Genomic DNA, 19697 nt, shown 5'->3' with positions numbered 1-19697 from the left:
TTTTAAATCTTGAACTTACTTTAAAACTTTTGAGCGCATTTTAGCCAGCAATTGATCCAAACCTCTGGTCTAACATGCTTATATCAATAAAGAAACAAAGGGCTCTTTATAGTACACTCCAGGAACAGCAAGATGTAATACCACCCATCGACTGTAGTCTATAAAGTTCTTCAGGGTGTGTCATTTGAAAGCCAGTGTTCAGGGAGAAATGGGATGAGTAAAAGATGTTGCTACCTCTGAATTACTTTGCTACCATCCTTAGTAATTAAGGCTCACGAACAAGTCATTTTTTTTTTAAAAAAGCACACAGAAAACAACACAACAGAACCACTAGAGAACAAGCCTTGTATCTTTATTTTCTCTGTTTCTGAAGCTCTCACCTTCACGCCCACCTACTGCTTACTGATTCGTGTGACCGTACAAGTCTAACTATTGTGATCAAATCACCCATTTTTTAAAGCAAAATGCTATTTAACCTTATAAGTACTGACACAGAATAATAAATAAGCTAGGCATTTCTCTTCATCAGCAGGCCTTGCATTTGATACTCTGGTTTAGTTCACTTGTAATAGTCTCTGCTTTTCTCTTTGCTTCCTGTTCTTTGGAGATTGCTGGTTTGTTCTAGAGCTAAGGTGGCTAATTTTTTGTCAGATTTTATTTTTTTTCTGCTTACTTTTCCTCTAACCTTTTCCACAATCTCCACAGTTACTGGTTAAATGCAGGATGGTCTGAAGTAAAATTTCACTGTTAATAACCATTTCCTCATCTTTTAATTATTGATAAAGCATAGCATTGTAGAAAAGGGGAAATCCTCAGTTAAAGTAGCCCTCCAATGCCTTCCTGGAAGCCTTTAAGACATACCAATGGATGGTCTTGATTTGGTCTTAAAACCTTGGAGATGGAGCTTTCCTGACACTCTGCTTCCTTAAGCTGTTCTAGTGCATCACTTTAAATAGGAGTAGAAAGTGTTTATCAATGTCTGTTAATAGAACTAATGTATATACAACACATTAATGTATATAAAAATCATCTCTTGTCTTGAAGACAGGCACCACCTATGCATAAAGCCTGCAATAATATTCTAATGGATAGAACATAAAAAAATGTTAAAGAGTTTGACAATTATTTAGTGCTTCAGAAATAGCACAGGATATAATGGTTCTGCTCTGTCTTTTACCTATCCCCAGTCTTCCTGAATTTCCTCTCTTATTTGGCTTTATTTTAACATCTCTCATTTGGTGTGTGAATTAGCTACCACTTTTGTTTCAGAGCTAGCTCAAGGAGCAACCAAAAGAGACATCAGAAAAGATTAGCAAACCTCAGAGGATGGTGGACTGGTAGTTTTGTCAGTACTGGAAGAGGTAGGAATTTCCTATTTGAGCCTCACTCTCAATCCTAATTTTTGCTTTGTTGCCATAGAAGAGAGCGAGCTGTGCTGCGTGGAAACTGCTGCTGTGCATGGGCAACCATTTTTTTCAACCTGTTTTGGGGAAGTGATGATGCCAACAGAGTAACTCAAAGGGCAGGTTATGTGAAAAGGTATAAACATAACCACCCAGCTCAGCGGAGGAAAAGAGCACCTTGCTCTTAGAGGTCCCTTCTGCTCCTGCCTCTTTTCCTCCCTCAAAATTATGTTTGGAACTGATATTTCAGTTTTATTTCTTATTTGGCAAATGTCTGTTTCAAGAAACTCTTGAAGGGAAAAAACCTGATTCCATGTTGAATTATGCTAATTCCAGTCCAGTACTTCTCCAATTGCCCAGCTGTGAGTGATTCTCAGACTGTGATTCATGCATTGACACTAATGGCACATATTTTTGAGTAAGTAGCCAAAAATATTCGATTTGTTTAAACAACAATTACTGCAACAGTGTTGTAAATCAATTGAAAAAGATTTTAGTGAACTACCCCCCAGCCCCCAAAAAGAAGCAAAAAAAAGGAAGCAAAATTAATACTTCAAGGTAACTTTCTGAAAAATATACGTGCTCTCACTTTAGGATTCCTCACTCTGAATTTGTGTCCTTGCCTCTGGATGGATAGGCATTCTTCCTTGCCTATGCCATGACTGAATAAGCTAATGAATTAGAAATAAATCCTAACTAAATATAATGGAAGTATGAGAATGAGATGTAAGGAAGATAAAATGCTGAGAAGATATGCATTGAGAATGAATATACTATAATGAATAGAAAAGATTGTACTCCTTCCAAACCTTTCCCCAAAATACAATCCAAGCTTAAACCGATGAAGAGATTTTGAACTATGAGAAACTTAGGTTAACTTTCAAATTTTATTTTTGCTTCTCTATTTTATGTTCTGTGCCAGATTTATGCATAAACTGAAGCCAAAGGGCTGTAATACGGTGATGGAATTTTTTTACTGCTGCATTAGTACATCAAACCTTATTTGTATGATTTAAGGATTGCTTTTATTCTTCACTCAGGTGCTGACTGCATGTTTGGATTCTTGCTTAAAAAGCTCCACACCAGTAATAAATCCTTGCATCTAATTGTACCCTCTGAAACTAAACTCTTTCAGGAACTTCTCCAAGAATTTACTTTAGAAACAAAAATTTTGGTTGGAGATCATTTTGTCCAACCTGCTTCTTGAAGCAAGACCATTGCCAACACCAGCTTAGGCCAGCTATGACTTTGTCTAGCTTTCTTGAAAGTCTCTAAGGATGGAGACCACAGCCTTTCTCAGTACCCGTTTCAGGGTTGCGCCACCTTCCGACAATCCAGCCCGAAACTTCCAAGCTGTAGTTTACAGCAGTTCCCTTTTGATTTACCATTCACTGCTGAGAAGACCTTGGTTTTACCCTGTTTGTAATGTCCCTTCAAGCAGTTGTAGACTGCAGTTTTGTCTGTCCCCTCCCCTACATACTTTGCTTCCTTCTCACCAGACTGAACAGACCCAGTCACTCAACCCTTCCTTGTAGGCCACATGCTGCTTGCCTCTGAGCATCTCCACAGCAGGAGGAGGCATCCAACATCCTTTTTGAGCTGAGAGGCCTGAAACTGGACACAAGCACAGCTTCAGCAGGACCAAGTAGAGGTGGGGGGAAAATAATTTCTCTTGTTAGGAAGAATGTGGCCAGAACAACATAATTTGCATGCAATTTGCCTTATCCACAAAGCGAGAATGCTTTTGGCTTGTATTTTTTTTTGGTTTCATTTTCCAGGAGGGCTGCTGCTCAACCCAGTGTTTTTCCAACCTGTACTGATGCACAGGTTTATTTGGCCCTGGGTGCAGAATTTTGTACTTCTTGTTGAATTTTGCGAGGTTTCTGTTGGTTCACTCCTCCAGGGTCCCTCTAGCACTGAGGTGGTTCTATGTAGTGTATCAACCTCCCCCCAGCCCCAGCTTAGTATCATCCACAAATTTGAAGATGAACCTTTTATCACCATCCAGATTATTGATAAATATATTAAACAGCATTGGCTTCAGAGTCAACCTCTGGAGTACTTACTACCTACCACAAACCAGGCATTGAGCCATTACTGCTACACTTGGGGTCTGGTGATCCAGCCTATCTAAGTGATAGATAGTAGCCTAATGAATACATTGACCAACTACTTCAGCACGTTGCAGTGAACCCCATTGGCTACAAAGATTGGAATTACTCTCCAGAGTAATTACTAATTCTCCAAGTAATTCCCTAACCTGTCAGTATGCTTCTGTCGGCTTTACTAGTGAAATATAACACACACAAAAAAGAAAAGCTGTTGAGTGTTTCAGTCTATTACATTTAGTCAGTCACCAGGTTTTCTCCCCCATTTGTCAAATCTTTGTTCTCACTGAAATTCCATTTGTTGCTGCTATACTTGTAAAATCCCTTCTTGGCACCCTCTGTGTCCCTCACTAGTTTCAGGTGTAAATGCTCAAACAGTGCTTTGGCACTCTTCCTTTGCTGCCTGCTTTTATTTCTATTTATTATATCAACCTTGCCTCTTAGTTCATTAAGGGGCTCCTTGCATAGCCAAGTGGATCTTCTGTTGAAATACTTGGTCTTCCTCTACAGTGGGATAGGCTTGTTCCTGAGCTCTCAATAAGTTTTCCTTAAAATGTTGTCTAGTTCCCTTGACACTTTTCCCTACCATGTCACCAAGAATAATCTGCCTAGTAATTCCCTAAATAAACTGCAGTCTGTTCTTCTGAAACCCAGAGTCATAGTTCCCTTGTTTGCATTCCCAGCCTACCTCTGGATCCTGAGCTCAATGACATCTCATGGTTGCTGCAGCCAAATTTCCTACCTGTGGCCACATTCATGAACAATTTCTTATTGTTTGTAAGGAGCAGGTCAATACAGCATTGCCCTTGGTTGGCCGCTGTGCTGTTTGTATTGGGAAGCTATCATCAACAAAGTCCAGAAACTCCCTGGATTACTTGCACAATGCTATGTTGACCTTCCAGCCAACGATTGTAGTCTATCCATATAGAAAATCCTCCACAAGACTGTAGACCAGTGATTGGGAGACTTCAATGTGTTAGAGAAACATTTATCCACTTTATACTCTTGGTCAAACAGTTTGTAACAATCCCCACCCCACCCCCAGTCATCAGTGTTAATTTCTCCTCTGACCTATACACAGAGTCTCCTGACATATGTGGTTCTGGTTTCTTATGGTCTGTGCAATCAAGGTCTCCCTTTATGTAGAGCTCAAGTTCTTATCCTTTTCTTCCTTACTTGTCCTTTCTAATCAAGCTGTACCCATCCATGACCATTCTCCAATCATATGTGCTATCTGATCTGATCTGTACAGTATCCTACCAAGCCTCTGTGTTTTCAGTCTCATCACAGCTGGCTGACTGTGTATAGACTTCCAGTTCTCCTTCTGTGTAAGAGCACAGGCATTAGAGTTAAGTCTGTGAATACCCTCCCTTCTAAATGGGGATATGAAAGTTGTCCCTGCAGCTTTCTCTCAATCCTGCCTCCCCTGTTTCCTGACCTACCTTTAGGCTTAGGAACACAAGACAAGCCTTGTTTAGAGGCTTCCTCACCAATTTATTAAGTCCATTTGTGAAGATGACCTTCCCTCTCCTAGTCTGGTGGATCCCATCTGTTCTTGGCACTACCTTGTCATCAAATGAAGTACTGTGATCAAAGAAGCCAGAGAGACAACAAATACACAGTCAGGCTTTGCTTTGATGGGTGCATCTGTGCCTAATTGGGCTTTTCCTTTTGAATGGAAAGTTTGATGAAAACATCCCGAGTCCCTGTTCGCCTCACCTAAACACTCTTCACTGGTAATGTTTACTTCTCTGTCGTTTGTTCCTGTGTTTCTGTAAAAGACACTCCTGATATCTAGGGTTTTCCCAAGGCTTAAATAAAATCTAGGTTCTTATTCCTACGTACAGCGTTCAAGGAGCAGAGGACTGAGTTAGTAAAAGAGGACTGAGTCATGAATCACTTGTCACATACAAGTCCATGGGATGGGCTGCATCCAAGAGTGTTGGATGATGTCATTGCAAGGCTGTTCTCTATCATCTTTAAAAGGCTGTGGAGACCAGGAGAGGTCCTCAATTACTGGCGAAAGGCTTATGTTGCACCCACCTCCAAAAGAAGAAAGAGACAGGCTGGGAACTACAGGTTGGTCAGTCAGCATCACTTCTATCATGAGGAAAATCATAGAGTGAGTTCTCTTGGAAGTTGTTTATGCGAACAGGAAGGAGAAGATGGTGAGTGTGAATTAGCATAGATTTAGGGTATATTGTGCTTGACCAACCTAATTGCCTTCTATGATAAAATGACTAGGTCTCTTGTTAATGATTCACACTCTACATTGATACTAGTTACAGTTGGAGTTCCTCAGGGGTCTATCCTAGGACATGTCCTGTTAAATGTTTTTGTCCATGACCTGGAGGAGGAGATGGAGCACACTGTCTTCAAATCTGCAGGTGACACCAGAGTAGGGGGTGCAGTTGATATGTTCGAGGGCAGAGCTACCATACAGATGGAACTAGACAGGCTGGAGGAATGGGCTGACAGGAACCTCATGAAATTCAGCCAGGAGAAATGCAAAGTCCTGCACCTGTGATGGACTTAAGCCACTGCTACTGTTCAAGCTGGGGCCTAACTAGCTGGGGAACAGCTCTGCTGGAAAGGACCTGGGGTGATGGTGAACAGCAATCTGTGCGTGCGCCAGTACTGCAACACGGCAGCAATGAAGGTCAACAGTATCTGGGGCTGTATCAGTGGTAGTATAGGCAGCAGAGCAAGGGAAGTGATTATTCCACTTTTATCTGGTACTCATTAGACCATACCTGGAACACCACGTCCAGCTTTGTGCCCCTCATTACAGGGAAGATATTAATAAACCTCAGTAAACCTAATGGAGAGCCACCAAGGTGGGAGCACATGCCTTGTGGCTGAGAGAAGTGGATTTGTTCAGCCTGGAGAAGAGATGGCTTTTGAGCATGCCTAACCTAAATTCTGCAAGGAGATTATCAAGGCTCTTTATTAAGATGCCCAATGGGAGACTGAGAACAAGAGTCATAAATTGTAGCAGAGGAGGTTCTGACTGGATATAGAGGAGAAGAAAACATGATGATGAAAATAATTAAGCTGAGAGAGGTTGTGCAGTCTCCATCCTTGGAGGTTTTCAAGACCAGACTTGCATAAAGCCTTGAGTGAGCTGACGCAGCTTTGAGTGGGAGGTTGGACTAAACATATCCTGAGTTGCCTTCCAGTCTGGATGATGTTGTGATTCTGTAGACTTAGTGAAGTTAATGCACATAGTACTTTTATGCAGTAACTTAAGACCTTTAAGTTGCATGCTTTAACTTTCCTAAACATTTCCAAATAACTAAGCATTAAGTATTCTTCTGACAATATACTCTGATGCTTTGCAGTAAACAAGCTTTTATTGTTTTGTTTTCAGTAAGCTGAGAGTACACAGAGACAACAGCATGATGGTGAGATAAGGACAATTTTCAAATCTATTGCTTAATTTGTCCTCCAGGAAAGTTATCTAGGCCTTCCTAGATAGGCCCTCCTATCAACTGGGCATATAGCTGTGAAGATGTGATAATACTATCAGCTTACGTTAGAAAGTTAGAAGGCAATTCAGGAGAACTGGAGATTCCTATTGCAGATAGTTTTTGTTGGTTAACAAAGAAAATCAGTATTGTAGCCTAGATAATAACAAGATTTGATTAGAAGCCTGCAGTTCAAAGATACTAAGCTCCGCAGTTCCCACTGATTTCAGTGGAGATGGATCTGCTGCCTAACTCTGAAAACACAGCAGAAATTTTTAAATTGTTTCTTGCACACATGAATACCTAGAGCTAGCTTTCTAACTTCATCTGAAGTACTTAACTCTGCCTAAAGAGATACCCTTCTTTTTCTTATGGAGTAGCCTAGTATTTCACATCAGCAGGTAGGAAAGCAAATGAGATTAGAAAGTATCTAGAATCTCTTAATTAATTTACATCATTTTTATTTATCATCTACCATACGAGTTCAGTTGGTGGGAAATAGACGCACATGGAGATTTAGGCACATGGACTATGTATGTATTGCAGGACTAGAGATTTTTGTCCAGAGGTTGTACTTGTCAGCAAGAGGATCTTGATTGGAATATTGATCTTGTAAGCTACAGTCCATTGAACTATTTTTGTAAAAACTACCACCTGAGGATTATTCTTACTTGCTACCAAAACATCTTTTCCATCTTATGAGTCTCCACAAGGCATTTTAAAACGTCTCATTTTACAAATAACTTACTATTTCTTTTTAAATTGTGGTCTCGGCTGTGCAAATTTTGCAATTTGTTCAGACTGTGTAATATTTTGAATTGTTTTGAATACTGGCTGGCAGCAGTTTGATGTGTTTTAGGAAGCAAGTAAATGTCTTAGCTAGACATGAAGATGTGGGGTTTTTTTAAATACGTGTCATTTGCGATATGATCCACTGAAACTTTTTCTTTCTGTGTAATCCTGAAATTATAAATACTTAAGCTAAACTTTATTGGGGTACTATTTAAGCTAATGCAAAACTGTTAAAAGCTTTTAGTCCTCTGAAACTGTGCTTAAGTCTATATATACAAACTTAATCTTTCTCTAGTTATAGGCAAAAGTATTGTATCAGAAGCAGTGGAACTTGTCCCACTGTAAAAATTCATGTTTGTTTTACTTCCATAGGATTTAAATTTTAGCACACTGAACAGATTTTGAGGTAATAGTAATAGTTCATATTCTCATGCCTTGTTTTGAATGTCTGATTTTTGTTTGGTTTTTATTTGACAGTGGTGCTACTAAATACTACTTTGCCTTCGTTTATTTCATTGATGTCCAAACAGAGGAGGAATATACTTGGATCCAACCAGTTCAGTTTTTCAGCATTGTTTTGCCTAAGCAGGATTCATCAGGGCAGTAAGGTGGTTGTTGCTGAAGAGCTCTCTGCATCCAGCACTGAACAGTGTAACTGATTGGTCATCAAATCATTGAAAACTCCCCGTCTGAGTTCAGATTCAGCCTTCAGGCAAAAGAGACAGAACTATGAATTTCAGGAAAGCCATGTTCGGATATACCAGCTGAGATCAGTCCTTTAGTTCAGCTCATCGGTCAGGGCATTGTAAATGAGGGTGCAAAAGTCATCACACACTTTATGTGGAACATACCATTGAGTCTGCCTGCCTGCTAATCTTAAGACTTAGACTTTTACCCATGACCTTTTACATTGCACTTGTTACTACCGTCTGTGGGAACCTAATATGTGAAATTATCAATGGTGCTGGTCATGCCTGAAAAGCTGCTATAGTTTAAACCACCATTTCTTCAGCGAAATTTTTAAGATCCAGAAAAAGCCATAAAAGTTGCATTGCCAAAGTTGCAGCTTGTGACCGGGTGCCCGCCATGCAATGGAAATCAAGTTCTGAGTTAAGTGCTAGTGAAATGCACGGGGAGAATTAGGCACTTGTCAGGAGTGCTCAGCATGCAGCTGCCTGGTAGCCCATAGGGACCTGAGGTGAGATGGAGCAACCCATCCTCCTTATTAAACATATCTTTCCACTGTTTCCATTCCTAAGGCTGGATCATCTCTTTCTCACAGAAATGTCAGAGAATGTGTGCTGTTGTAAAAGTGACTGGAAAGCTTGCTTAGGACCCCACGTTTTCAAATATTACTGTATTTTAACCAAGACCCTGCTGGCTGTTTTAAGGGAGTGTCTCTCACTTTGTTTTCTTGATATTGTTCTGCTTTGTTTAAATATCTCTGAAAGCAGATGAAATAGCTTCTTTCATATGCTATAGTCACTGGCTCGTAGGCACTGGGCTGGGAAAAAGGGGATGTAGATTTAAATTCAAGCCCCAAATTTAACTGAATAGGGATTTGAACTTGAAAGGAGATCAGTGTACAAATGTTCACAGACACACCCTCTCCTTCTTTGACTCAGTTTTAGGTTTAGACACGATTGAGAACTGCAAAGAGTTTGCTCAAGCTGTAGTCAAAAAGGAAGATGACTGTTTTGTCAGAGGGTCTGGTGTGGGTTTGGACATTAGCTACAGGGTCTCAACAGCATGGCTGCATCAGGACTGAGGCAGAGGTGTCTGTACTGGTAGTCAGCATTGTTTTTGTCACAATGAGATTAGGAGAAGCTCAATCTGTGTTCACTTTACAAGTTACGTCTGATCATTTGAAAATTCTTTTGTATTTTCCTGGGGCAATGATCTTCAAAATTTTGTTCATAAAAGCCATATCTAAGAATGAGTATATTTTTAAACAGCAGATCTGATCACTCAAGTCTTACATGTTAAAATTTCACTCAGGAAGTCCTATTAAAAGTAAAGGAGGTAGTTTTTGGTAAAAGGTAGCAATGTAAATTATCTAAAATTCCATAACCAGAAAATCTGCAGACTAAATTTTCATTAAAAATAATTACAGTCTGCATTAATCCTTGAGCTGCAGGTTGGGTGTGCAAGATGAAAATTACTGAGTAAGAATACCTAGTATTGTGAGCAGAGGGAGGTGGTTAATTGCCATTACTAATGAACACTGAGATTTCCCAAATTTTAGCTTTGTTTAATGCTGTAATGTAAAAAGTTATCTGCTTTGTGGAATGAAGTGATAGTTTTAATCAAACTCAGTCATACAGACAAGATTTTGGCCTCATAAGTCTCTCTTGAGCTCATGAATAAGCTTATTCTTTAAGGAGACTTTATGCTGATATAAGAAAAATGGGAGAAGCATAATCTACAGACTGCGAGGCCAGGTAGAAACAAGTACAAAACGTTAGGGAGGGAGAAATGCAAAGAACTGGCACTATTTCAGTTAAAGGGGAAAAAAGGAAGAGGAAAGTAACACAAACAGAATACACAAAAAGCCCCCAGTCAAAATGTACTTTTAAACAAATCTTTTCCTCAATGTAAAGCTTTGGTTGAGTCAATCTCGTATGTTCCACCACAGTAATGCCTTGGTGATGAGTTTGTGAAATTGACATTTTGGGGGGAATATAGTATTTAATTATTTACTCATTTTATATGGGATACTGAGAACTGTGCTTTTGTAATCACACGTACACCAAATGAGCATAAAGTAGGAAGTCACGTGCTAGCTAGTGAACCGATGAAATCAAACTGGAGGGGAGTGATCCAGGGGGATGAAAAGCTCATGCTGCCATCAGGTTAAAGCTGTGAATATCTCCCCCTTGATGGTATTCACACAGGAATCAAGGGAAATGTGTAGAGGGCATGGTGGAAATCTTTGACATGCTGCTGGCTACTGCTGCTCGGTTTCGCATGATGAACCTTCAAGGGGAGGAATTTGTGTGCCTTAAGTCCATCATCCTGCTCAATTCTGGTAAGTGGTGTGCTTTGCTGTCACTCGGGTAATTGTGGTTGCTTCTGCACGTGACTTAATGCTGCTTGTTGTCGCTAATGATGTTTTCGTTTTGAGACAGCAGCAATCGAAAGGGGGCTGTCAACATAGATGCAGGCAGAACCACCAAGCAGGGATGGAAGCAGGCAAACCTGTTCAGTGGTGTAGGTGGCCCTCAGCAAATTAATGCAGTAAAGTAGTTGATTCACTGTGTACAGCTGATGTGAAGGGCGACCAGAGCAGTGTTTTGAACTAGGTGCTAGCAGGTCTTAAACCTCAGATTACAAGACACTGAAGTAGCTGGAGCCATGCTTAGGGCATCCAAAGGCAATGCTTAGTTGTAAATCTACACCTTCCTTTTTTGATGATGGCAAAATAAAGGGAAATAATGGCAAAAATGTGTCTGAGTTTATCACGGTTTAGTTTATATCAAAATACAGGCGTCTAAAACTGATGTCATCACCTTACACTTCCTTTATAGTCGATAAGTATTTTTGGGCTGTAAATCTCATTCTGAAATACACTTCAAAAATAAGTGACCAGATAACAAGTGTAGCTATGGATATGAATATGTAAAGTTAGCTCACTTGAATTCTGCATGAGATTATTGAAATAAGCAAATTCAAGTTGAGGCATGTGACAGAAAATTTCTGTTGCACACCAGGGGATCTTTTTCTGTTTGAGATGAGAAAAAACTCTGGACAATTTATTTTTAAATGCAGAAATGAGGCCCCTGGTGCTCTCATGGAAATGATAGAGGTCTAAAATAATAATGTAGGCACCAAAGTCAGCATTTTAGACCCAATCTCCGCTAAGTTGTTACCTAACGACTAAAGATGCCAGAGTTTCCCAACCTTGAGAATTTACACACTTGTTCTCCCCTTTTTCTGTTGGGTTTGAACTCGTAGATGGTATCAAGCTCTAGACAAAACACATGTGGAGAGCTGTATGTCCTTTTTATCTGGTGGTCTAACGTATCACTTGCCCAAGTTACATGAAATACGAATTCAGATAATTCCCACCAAAAGCTAACTCTAAGCACAGCAGACTTTGCTTTATTGATCAGGCACTTCTTCCTTTATGGAAACTTGGACCTGGTCTATGAAAAAAAAAAAAAAAAAAATCAAGCAAAATTATATATTTATACAATGAAATATAAAATATTTCATTTATGTTCTGTGAGATATTGATGTGGCTCAGGATTTGTTGTGATTGTCACCAGTTACCAAAATGTGACATCTGAGGCAAGCACCTGACATATTAGGAATGAAAGGCTATTGTTTTTATCTTGAATGCCAGGGTATGACAATTGTAATTTCTGTTTGACATTATATTTTCCTTTTATTGTCCTGATAATAATAACAGAATATTTCCCAGAGATAAAAGTTCTTCCCAAAAAGTGATGCTTCTCCAGATTTTTAGCTAATATGTTGTAATGTAGTTATTCTCTTAAATAAATCTACAATATGTAATTGGTTTATAGAAATATTGAATTAGAAAAAAAAATAAAATCGGAAGTTTGAATAAAACACATTAAATGTTCATGTCTTGAACATGAAGACTTCAAGTCATGTTGCTGAGAGTTTTTGTGCCACTACTGTGTTTAATATTGATCCAGAAAACTATATTTGTTATTTAGACAAAGCTCTGCCAGACACCACCAGCTATCCTTCATAAGCATGTCTTACTTTGTTAAAGGGATTTTTTGTTTCAAGCTTTCCCTAAGGAAAAATTGTGGGAAAAAAAAGAAGCCAGTGAAGTCAGTAATAATCAGAGAGATGGACCACTGACTGAGGCTAAGAGATATTAGATCTTCATTCCTTCAAGGTTCATATTCAGCAGGTTCAAATCAGTGGTGGTCTGTGTGGTAGAAGGTCAGAGTTGTTCTGATGATCTAATGAGTGATCTGAATTGAGGTGTGGATTTTGTTTTTACATTAAATTAAAGTTTATAGCTGCTCAGAAGTCTGGCATTTTTACAAGAGTCCTGACAATGATAGATCAGAGGGGATCATTCGGGTTGAGCTGTTACAGGTTCATAATGGATGCAATTCATACCATTGTTATGCAAAGTGTAATTTATTACTCTGGCTTGGATATTGTACTTATTGCAGTATATCTGAGTACACTGTAAACTGAATGTGTATGTATGTATGGCCACAGAATGTATGTCTGTACTTGTAATTGCCTTTATGCATAAAGGTAATTAATTTTACATTTCAGGTTTTGCATTCCTATAACCAACTAATTTTATAACTGTCTGAGGAGTTAACTGCTAGGTGGTGGGAATGTAGACATGAGTTTCTGACTGTGAGACCCTTTACATGCCCCAGTTAGGAAACTAGACTGCATTACAGAAATAAGTAGCATAATTTGGGGTATGTGTAATAATTGTGTAAGTGTTGTTTGTCATAGATACTCTAAAATGTCTTCTGGAGATGCTTTTCTTCACAGAATATAGCCAGCCTCCTTGGGCAAAGTGTTGGACGCACATGAAATATTAGGTGCTCTGAAGCCCATGGAGTACATGATGTATGAGAAGAGGCTGAGAGAGCTGGGTTTGTTCCTCCTGGAAAAGGGAAGGCTAAGGGAAGGTCTAACTGCAGTCCTCAGATAGCTGATGAACAGGTTATGGAGAAGCCAGGGCCAGACTCCTCTCCGAGGTGCAAGAGGAAAGGAGAAGCTGCAATGGAGACAAACCACAGCAAGGGGCATTCTGACTAGATGAACAGAACAAAAAATCTTCCCAGTAAGAGGTTAAACAGTGGTACAGGTTGGCCAGAAAGATGGTAGGGTCTCCATCCTCAGAGATACTCAAAACTCAGCTGGACAAAGCTCTAGGCAGCTTGTCCCAGCTCTGAAGTTGCCGGTATTTGAGCAGGAGGTTGAACTGGATGACCTCCAAGCCTCCCTTAACCTGATTTTTTTTTCTGAGCTTGCACATGTAAATATACACAAAGAAACAGCAGATAAACACACAATGAGTTTTTGGCCCTTTTGCTATTTGTATTATATATGTATACGATTAAATTAGCTGATCTCAAAATGATTTAAACAAGTGGGCTAATTAAACAAATTGGACTAATTATGCTGCATTTCATATTTAAATGCAGTCTGCATTTGCATTCTAAAGCTTTGTGTGGATTTAATTCACTGAGTGTACACAAACATTTCTTTATTAAATCCTTGGACATCTGTTTTAGTCTCTTCACATGAGTTAGTGCAGTTTCTTGCTTTTGTTGAACATTTATTTTCTCTTTTTTTTTTGCAACATCTTTCAAGGCTGTTTAATATCTTTACACTCCTTTTCCATGTGGTCTTGGGCAAAATGCAAGCGATTTTTTTTTTAGTTTCACTCAGTGCGTGTGGAAAAGATAGAAGGTTTTGTTTACAAAGCAAAATATACGTTTACTCTACTTCCAAATTTTTCGTGAGATATCAAGGCGACAGCATGTCTGTAACAAGGACGGCATTGTCTCTAGCTACATAACATACAAGAGGGTGCCCCTCCAAAGCTGCAGCATTAAATCTTTTGACTAAAAGCAAAATTGTATTTCTGAAGAACACATTCAGCTCAATAATAAAGGGCTGTTTCTTAACACTGGAAAATAAGTATTAGAGACATGAAAGGGCAACATGGTGCCAGATGTTTTACTTTTAAGTGTATCTGAAGAGAGGAGTGGTGCTATGTAGCAAAGCAACAGGCGTTCATTTTGGAGATGAAGATGTAGGTCATGTCTGCCTTAGCAGCTGATTTACCTAATTAGTTAGCTAGTTAGTACAGAGAGATGGAAAGATGTAGCTGATTTTATGCGTCCTGTAGATTCCATGTGACTGTTTGTTATTCTTTTCTCCTGATTTTTCCAGCTCCTGTTAAATTGTGCTTTTTATTTATTTCTTTATTTTGGGGGCTGGATGATTACATGAGTGCATGGTACAGAGCTGAATTTGCTTATAGCTCAGCCTGGCTTGCTACAGATCCAGAGCAATGGGGCACGGTGGAAGAGGAAGAAGAGCCTTGGGTATCGTTTTGTGAGCCTGAACTCTAAATGTAAAGATATTTTAAACTGGGGTTTATTGTGACAGAAAAGACGTAGAGGGCATTCTCCTCTACAGTAATATGCAAAAATATATCACTATATGTAGTGACATATATAAAATTATATCCCTATATGCCAACGGCTGGCACGGTAGCACTACAGTCCCCAAGGGCCCCTGTTCTGTGCATAGCTTTGTGCTATGGGCACAGACCAGTAGGCTTTACTAGTTAGCAGGGTGGTGCTTTCTCTATTCTTGCTCTTATTATGTTTTACAATACCAACCTACAGAAAGAGCTGAAAAACCACCTGGTAGCTATTCAATTTAGGCTTGCTTTCAGCTTCAGAGCTTGGAAGGACCTTTGAGACTGTTAAATTTAATTTTGCTGAGACAATTTTCTGCACTCTTGTTCCAAAGCTGCGCTTGTGTGTGTATGTGTGTGATGGATAGCTGGCATTTCTTTTAGGGAAATTTCTGGTCATTGGCCTGGGTCAGGAGCAATCACTGGGGGGCAAGAAAGGAAAACCAAATGTCATTTTTCTTGGCAGTTATTGACTGGAAATTGCCTGAAGTCTTTAGATTTTGGGGGAGTGCTTTTTTGATTTATACTTTTTAATAGCTTCTGGACTAGACCTAGGTGAGAAACAACTCCTCTCAACAGTTTTTTTGTATTCTTTTTCTGGTTTCAAAGTTATGAAGCTAAGGGGTACTGCTACAAGGGCACAACAGCATCCTCTGGCTGAAGTAAGCTGCTCTGGAGGCACTGTGGGTTTATGAGGCTAATGTTTCCTTCTAATGGACTGTGATTTGTCAGTAATATTTAAGAATCTTGCCCTTACAGGTACCTGCTAAGCTATAAGTCCTGGTATTGTCAGTAGGCATATGTGAGGGTAGTTAAGAGTCATTCAGCTGAGAAAAGCCCAAGAAGCATTTTCTCTTTGGTGAATTCATTTCAGTAAAATAATAATAATCATAAAAAGCTTAGTCAGAAAAGAGGCCATTGTACTATACATCTATATCAAATTTGAAGCAATATTCATTACCAAAATTAAGGGCTCTGACCGACAGTTTTCAGAAGTTGTGCTGTGTTTGAATTATTCTTTTGCTTTTTTAAAAGCAGTCTCTCTCTGAGACACTCATTCACAAACATTCACAAACACAAATTTGCATTTCTTTTTAGTACAGAAGACCCAAAGTCATAAAACCTACTTGTAGGTTACAAATCCAATGGTATAGTCCCCAGGCTGCAAACAGTACAAACAAGCTAGAGTATGTCTGTGTATGTGTGCATGTTAGTGTGTGTGTGTGTCTTTTTTCTTCGTATCACTAACTGTATTGCATATTGTGCTATATATGACACTTTAAAGAAAAGAAAAATGAAAAGTAATTCTAGAAACCAATTTTTTCCAAGGACAAAATCCAAATTTCTTCTTGCGTCTGTGAGCTGATGCAGAAGGGCCAAAGCACAGGATTTGTCAAGTACGTTATAGACACAGGGCAGTGAACACACCATGATCAAGCCACTTTGATTGTATTACCGTACATCCATCTTAAGCTTTTGCTGCCTCAGGACTGGATTAGAGTAATACGACCTGTTTGGAGTTATTGGCTCAAACCAGAAGATTAACTGGTGCCGAATGCAACAGCTGCCTTTTGGCAGCACAGTGCTGTTGTGACCTGACTCACGTTGGCTGTGTGCTGTCGTCCAGAACAAATTCAAGATAAAACCATGCGGAATAGGTTAGAATTTCCCATTTAGAAAGCTGATGTGTTTCATGCACCCCAAAATTACTACTGGCAAAAGCTCTTATGCCTGAGTTACAGTGATTATAGGAGATGTAGAGGGGCTGTTTGTTAGAGGGGAGGTTTGAAAGTTCCTTCTGGTCCAAAGCTTGAGGCTGCTCACTTCCAGCAGTAAGAAATGTAAGATGGCTGAATTTACACAGGTTGCTTTGGACATGGATTTTAAAGGAGAGTTGGGTTTGCAGGTGAAGCAGCACACCTTTCAAGGCTCTTGCTCGGTTGGGAGGGGTTTTTTGAGGTGAGTGTGCGTAAACAAACCCCGATTTTGTTTACATGATTTGTGGTAACGTATTATTCAGTTCTAGACTGACTAGCAAATCACCCCAAATCAAACATTAAACAGCAGAGAAAACGGCAAAAACTGCCAAAGGCCTGGGCTGGTCAGCAAGTATTGCAGAGCTCTCAAGGGGCAACAGCATCTCCTCAAGGTTTCGGAGTTGAGGAAGAGAGGAGTGCAGCCTGAAGGTAGGTCCAGCTGCTGGCTGTGGGTGTCATCCACCTCCTGGCCCAGACCTTGGATGGACCCAGGCAGGGAAGAGGCATCGCCTTCCTCCTCCTGCTTTGCCCACAGGGACCGAATCCAAGCTCCAGGGCCATTCAAAGCAGTGACCTGGCTGGCAAGCAGGAGGGTTAGCGCACAGTCAGCTCCCGTGGTTTAACACAGCTGAAGAGGTCAGCCACGAGGCATAATTTGGGCAAGTCTGACTCCATCAAAGTAATTTTTGTCTGTGGTTTGTTTGTTTTCTTTCCCCTTCCTACTCCAGGTGTGTACACTTTTCTTTCCAGCACCTTGAAATCTCTGGAAGAGAGAGACTATATCCACCGTGTTCTGGACAAAATCACAGACACTCTGATACACTTAATGGCTAAGTCGGGTCTTTCTCTGCAGCAGCAGCACAGGCGACTGGCTCAGCTCCTCCTCATCCTCTCTCACATCAGACATATGAGGTGAGAGCAAGCATGCAGTCAGCCCTCCTGCACCGGTCCCATGCAAGGGAGGTTTTGCAAATGCACACACACACTTTTCCTTCACAGGTGCAAACTGTGTAGAGCTGTTACAAAACCAAACAAAGAGAAGTCAACTTTCCATAAGGATGTATGGAATGTGTGCAAAACAGTACATTGGATTATGGTGTGAAAGGAGTAAACTTTTTCACCATCTGTTTCTTCTAGTTTTCTTTTCCTCTGCTTCTTGTTTTGATAGCGCTGTAAGCAGTATCTACTTGTAATGTTACGTGCATCTGGTATTCTTTTTGAAAAGTACCAAGCAGAATACTAATGTTGCAGTAGCCTAGTTCTGCAAATTTTAGTCGTCTCCTGTAAGATAAGGTTTAATAAAACTATCAATGTTATGTAGCCCCTTTTCACAAGTGGCTTGATTGCAGATCACTTTAGAAAAGAGATTAGGATCATTATGTGTATCTTATGAGTGAGGATAAATTCAGATCTACTGAATCCCAATCTAGAGGACTGTGCCCTTTGCTAATTAGAGGTGAGGTGTCTGAGGTGCTCTGTTAGCCACAGCAATGGTTCTCCCAAATGTAATTACCTCTTAAGGTAGCTGCTCAGTGGCTGGAGTGTTTACAAGATGACAAGTCTATACAAAGATACAGTACAGATTTTATTTTTATGAAGAGACAAGAGATGTTGTTACACAGATTTTCATTTTCATTATTTCAGTTAATAAAATTACAATTAGGGTAAGCACGACATCATAGCTACTAAAGCTGAAATGTGCAGATTTTACTTCCTGGGCTGATATACAGGTCTTCAGGAAAAAGTCAAGGGGTGTGTTAGTGTGGGTTTTTCACTTGTGTCTTTTTGTGGAGTTTTTTTGTCTTCATGTTATTCATCCTTTTTTTTCCCTAAGAAGAATTTGTACAATTAAGGAAGTTCCAGATGCACAGTGAAGTTAATTATTGTTTCCAGAGTTTTGTGAATGGATCCTATTACAAGTGAGCATTTACTAACAAAGTGGCTGAGGCTATTTTCTAGGAAAAGAATCTGATATTTTAGGCCTTGTTATGGGAAAGCCAAGATTCATCTCATCCACTTATTCACAGTGGCTAAATTAGGAGTCCATGTGCTCTACGTTACCTTTTAGGCAAAGGAGAGCAAAACCCCCACCTTTAGAAGGCACCTTGCTCATGGGCAGTCTGAAGCGCTCTTTTGAAAGTGCCGCCTTCTGCTAACTGTAGCAGGAGTGTACAGCAACTGCACTGTTAAGTAAGTTAGTTGTTTTGTACAAGGTGGAACTTATATGAACCTAACAAATATTATTAGGCGATAGCTTTTTCTTCCTATATCACATTTGGAAAGTAACTGTTGTTTTGTTACAACCCACAGCAACAAAGGAATGGAGCACCTGTACAATATGAAGTGTAAAAATGTAGTTCCACTCTATGATCTCTTGCTGGAGATGCTGGACGCTCACCGACTGCACGCCCCAGCAGCCAGGAGCGCTGCACCAGTGGAAGAGGAGAACCGGAGCCAGATGACAACTGCATCAGCCTCATCTCATTCCTTGCAGTCTTTTTATATAAACGGCAAAGAAGAGGAGAATGTGCAGAATACAATATAAACAGAAGTCAGCATATATAATGGTATGAGAAACCCAGCAGCGTACTACCTAAGTCATGCTTCATTTCGTCTGTAGTGCCACCTAGGTAAACACTCCAATGACAACAGTCACCTGCATTTTCCATTTGAGTGTTGGTCAAGTGCTTGCCTAAATTAATTGCTTATCCTAAATGGAAGACATTTCATTGCTATGGACAGTCAGCAAGGATTGTCAGGCTAACTTGATTTAAAATATGCAGTGATTTTATTTAATTTTGCATGTAAATTGGGTAAGTCCTAATCTAAACCAAACATTCATTTTACTATAAATTAATAGGCCATACCACCCATGCGTATTGGTATCTCCATGAGTGGTAGCCTTTGTTGATATTAACCTGAAATTCTGAGCTCGCTTAATCCTTTACTTGCTTGAAACTTTGAAGCAGTTTGGTAGAGATTCTGGGTTACTTTTTTTGGGGGGG

General features: G+C 39.9%; 1 protein-coding gene across 1 annotated transcript in view; it reads left to right on the top strand.

Annotated features, from left to right (window-relative positions):
* ESR1 (estrogen receptor 1) overlaps positions 1 to 19349 on the top strand; it is a 115848-nt gene extending 96499 nt beyond the window's left edge. Inside the window, exons 6-8 of the mRNA XM_010581893.1 lie at positions 10665 to 10798; positions 17421 to 17604; positions 19003 to 19349. Of these exons, the coding sequence (XP_010580195.1) occupies positions 10665 to 10798; positions 17421 to 17604; positions 19003 to 19237 (553 nt within the window). The 3' untranslated portion in view covers positions 19238 to 19349. The remainder of the gene's footprint in view (positions 1 to 10664; positions 10799 to 17420; positions 17605 to 19002) is intronic.
* The last annotated feature ends 348 nt before the right edge of the window (positions 19350 to 19697 follow it).

This window comes from Haliaeetus leucocephalus, unplaced genomic scaffold, assembly GCF_000737465.1.
Source record: "Haliaeetus leucocephalus isolate CR32 unplaced genomic scaffold, Haliaeetus_leucocephalus-4.0 Scaffold819, whole genome shotgun sequence".
NCBI lineage: Eukaryota > Metazoa > Chordata > Aves > Accipitriformes > Accipitridae > Haliaeetus > Haliaeetus leucocephalus.
Note: the sequence above shows the minus strand (reverse complement) of the source record. Positions and strands in the feature narration are given on the sequence as shown.